At 57.8% G+C, this 2443-nt stretch overlaps 1 protein-coding gene across 1 annotated transcript in view; it reads left to right on the forward strand.

Moving 5' to 3' along the window:
• LOC108804108 (non-lysosomal glucosylceramidase-like) overlaps positions 1 to 2443 on the forward strand; it is a gene marked incomplete at its 3' end in the record, with an annotated part of 5095 nt that overhangs the window by 1012 nt on the left and 1640 nt on the right. Inside the window, exon 2 of the mRNA XM_018575870.1 lies at positions 2246 to 2348. Coding sequence (XP_018431372.1) covers positions 2246 to 2348 — 103 coding nt within the window. The remainder of the gene's footprint in view (positions 1 to 2245; positions 2349 to 2443) is intronic.

Raw genomic sequence — 2443 nt, forward strand, 5'->3', positions numbered from 1 at the left:
GATCACATGATGGGGGTCCTGGGCATAGTCATACGTAAGAGGGATCACATGATGGGGGTCCTGGGCATAGTCATACGTAAGAGGGATCACATGATGGGGGTCCTGGGCATAGTCATACGTAAGAGGGATCACATGATAGGGGGTCCTGGGCATAGTCATACGTAAGAGGGATCACATGATAGGGGGTCCTGGGCATAGTCATACGTAAGAGGGATCACATGATGGGGGTCCTGGGCATAGTCATACATAAGAGGGATCACATGATAGGGGGTCCTGGGCATAGCTGTAGGTTACACAGTGTACACAGACCCCACTTTATGGAAACTTTCTGTATTGGTGGCATTACATTGGTCAGTCAGATCAGGGGGCTCATTGGCAATTTAATAACATTGGCGGTTGGATGAGGGGGGGTCATTGGCGGTATCACATTGGGCGGTTGGATGAGGGGGGGTCATTGGCGGTATCACATTGGGCGGTTGGATGAGGGGGGGTCATTGGCGGTATCACATTGGGCGGTTGGATGAGGGGGGGTCATTGGCGGTATCACATTGGGCGGTTGGATGAGGGGGGGTCATTGGCGGTATCACATTGGGCGGTTGGATGAGGGGGGGTCATTGGCGGTATCACATTGGGCGGTTGGATGAGGGGGGGTCATTGGCGGTATCACATTGGGCGGTTGGATGAGGGGGGGTCATTGGCGGTATCACATTGGGCGGTTGGATGAGGGGGGGTCATTGGCGGTATCACATTGGGCGGTTGGATGAGGGGGGGTCATTGGCGGTATCACATTGGGCGGTTGGATGAGGGGGGGTCATTGGCGGTATCACATTGGGCGGTTGGATGAGGGGGGGTCATTGGCGGTATCACATTGGGCGGTTGGATGAGGGGGGGTCATTGGCGGTATCACATTGGGCGGTTGGATGAGGGGGGGTCATTGGCGGTATCACATTGGGCGGTTGGATGAGGGGGGGTCATTGGCGGTATCACATTGGGCGGTTGGATGAGGGGGGGTCATTGGCGGTATCACATTGGGCGGTTGGATGAGGGGGGGTCATTGGCGGTATCACATTGGGCGGTTGGATGAGGGGGGGTCATTGGCGGTATCACATTGGGCGGTTGGATGAGGGGGGGTCATTGGCGGTATCACATTGGGCGGTTGGATGAGGGGGGGTCATTGGCGGTATCACATTGGGCGGTTGGATGAGGGGGGGTCATTGGCGGTATCACATTGGGCGGTTGGATGAGGGGGGGTCATTGGCGGTATCACATTGGGCGGTTGGATGAGGGGGGGTCATTGGCGGTATCACATTGGGCGGTTGGATGAGGGGGGGTCATTGGCGGTATCACATTGGGCGGTTGGATGAGGGGGGGTCATTGGCGGTATCACATTGGGCGGTTGGATGAGGGGGGGTCATTGGCGGTATCACATTGGGCGGTTGGATGAGGGGGGGTCATTGGCGGTATCACATTGGGCGGTTGGATGAGGGGGGGTCATTGGCGGTATCACATTGGGCGGTTGGATGAGGGGGGGTCATTGGCGGTATCACATTGGGCGGTTGGATGAGGGGGGGTCATTGGCGGTATCACATTGGGCGGTTGGATGAGGGGGGGTCATTGGCGGTATCACATTGGGCGGTTGGATGAGGGGGGGTCATTGGCGGTATCACATTGGGCGGTTGGATGAGGGGGGGTCATTGGCGGTATCACATTGGGCGGTTGGATGAGGGGGGGTCATTGGCGGTATCACATTGGGCGGTTGGATGAGGGGGGGTCATTGGCGGTATCACATTGGGCGGTTGGATGAGGGGGGGTCATTGGCGGTATCACATTGGGCGGTTGGATGAGGGGGGGTCATTGGCGGTATCACATTGGGCGGTTGGATGAGGGGGGGTCATTGGCGGTATCACATTGGGCGGTTGGATGAGGGGGGGTCATTGGCGGTATCACATTGGGCGGTTGGATGAGGGGGGGTCATTGGCGGTATCACATTGGGCGGTTGGATGAGGGGGGGTCATTGGCGGTATCACATTGGGCGGTTGGATGAGGGGGGGTCATTGGCGGTATCACATTGGGCGGTTGGATGAGGGGGGGTCATTGGCGGTATCACATTGGGCGGTTGGATGAGGGGGGGTCATTAGGGTGGGGGGGGTCATTGGCGGTATCACATTGGGCGGTTGGATGAGGGGGGGTTATTGGTGACATCACAGTACAATGACATCATGGTGGTTGTATGTTTCTCCCCCAGCCCGGCACACGCGTGTCACACTGTACGGAGTTTGATCCCAGCGGGATGGGGCAGGACATTTGGAAAGACCTTCTAGAAGACGGACGTCTGGACTCCACCAGCAGTAAGTAGGAAGTGTCGTTGTCTTCATCAGCGAGGCATCCACCAATCAGGGAGCAGATCGTTCTCTAGCTGGACACTCCCCCCACCACCCCTCAC

The sequence above is a fragment of the Nanorana parkeri genome, unplaced genomic scaffold (genome assembly GCF_000935625.1).
Source record: "Nanorana parkeri isolate BGI_ZX_2015 unplaced genomic scaffold, ASM93562v1 scaffold5202, whole genome shotgun sequence".
NCBI classification, from domain to species: Eukaryota; Metazoa; Chordata; class Amphibia; order Anura; family Dicroglossidae; genus Nanorana; species Nanorana parkeri.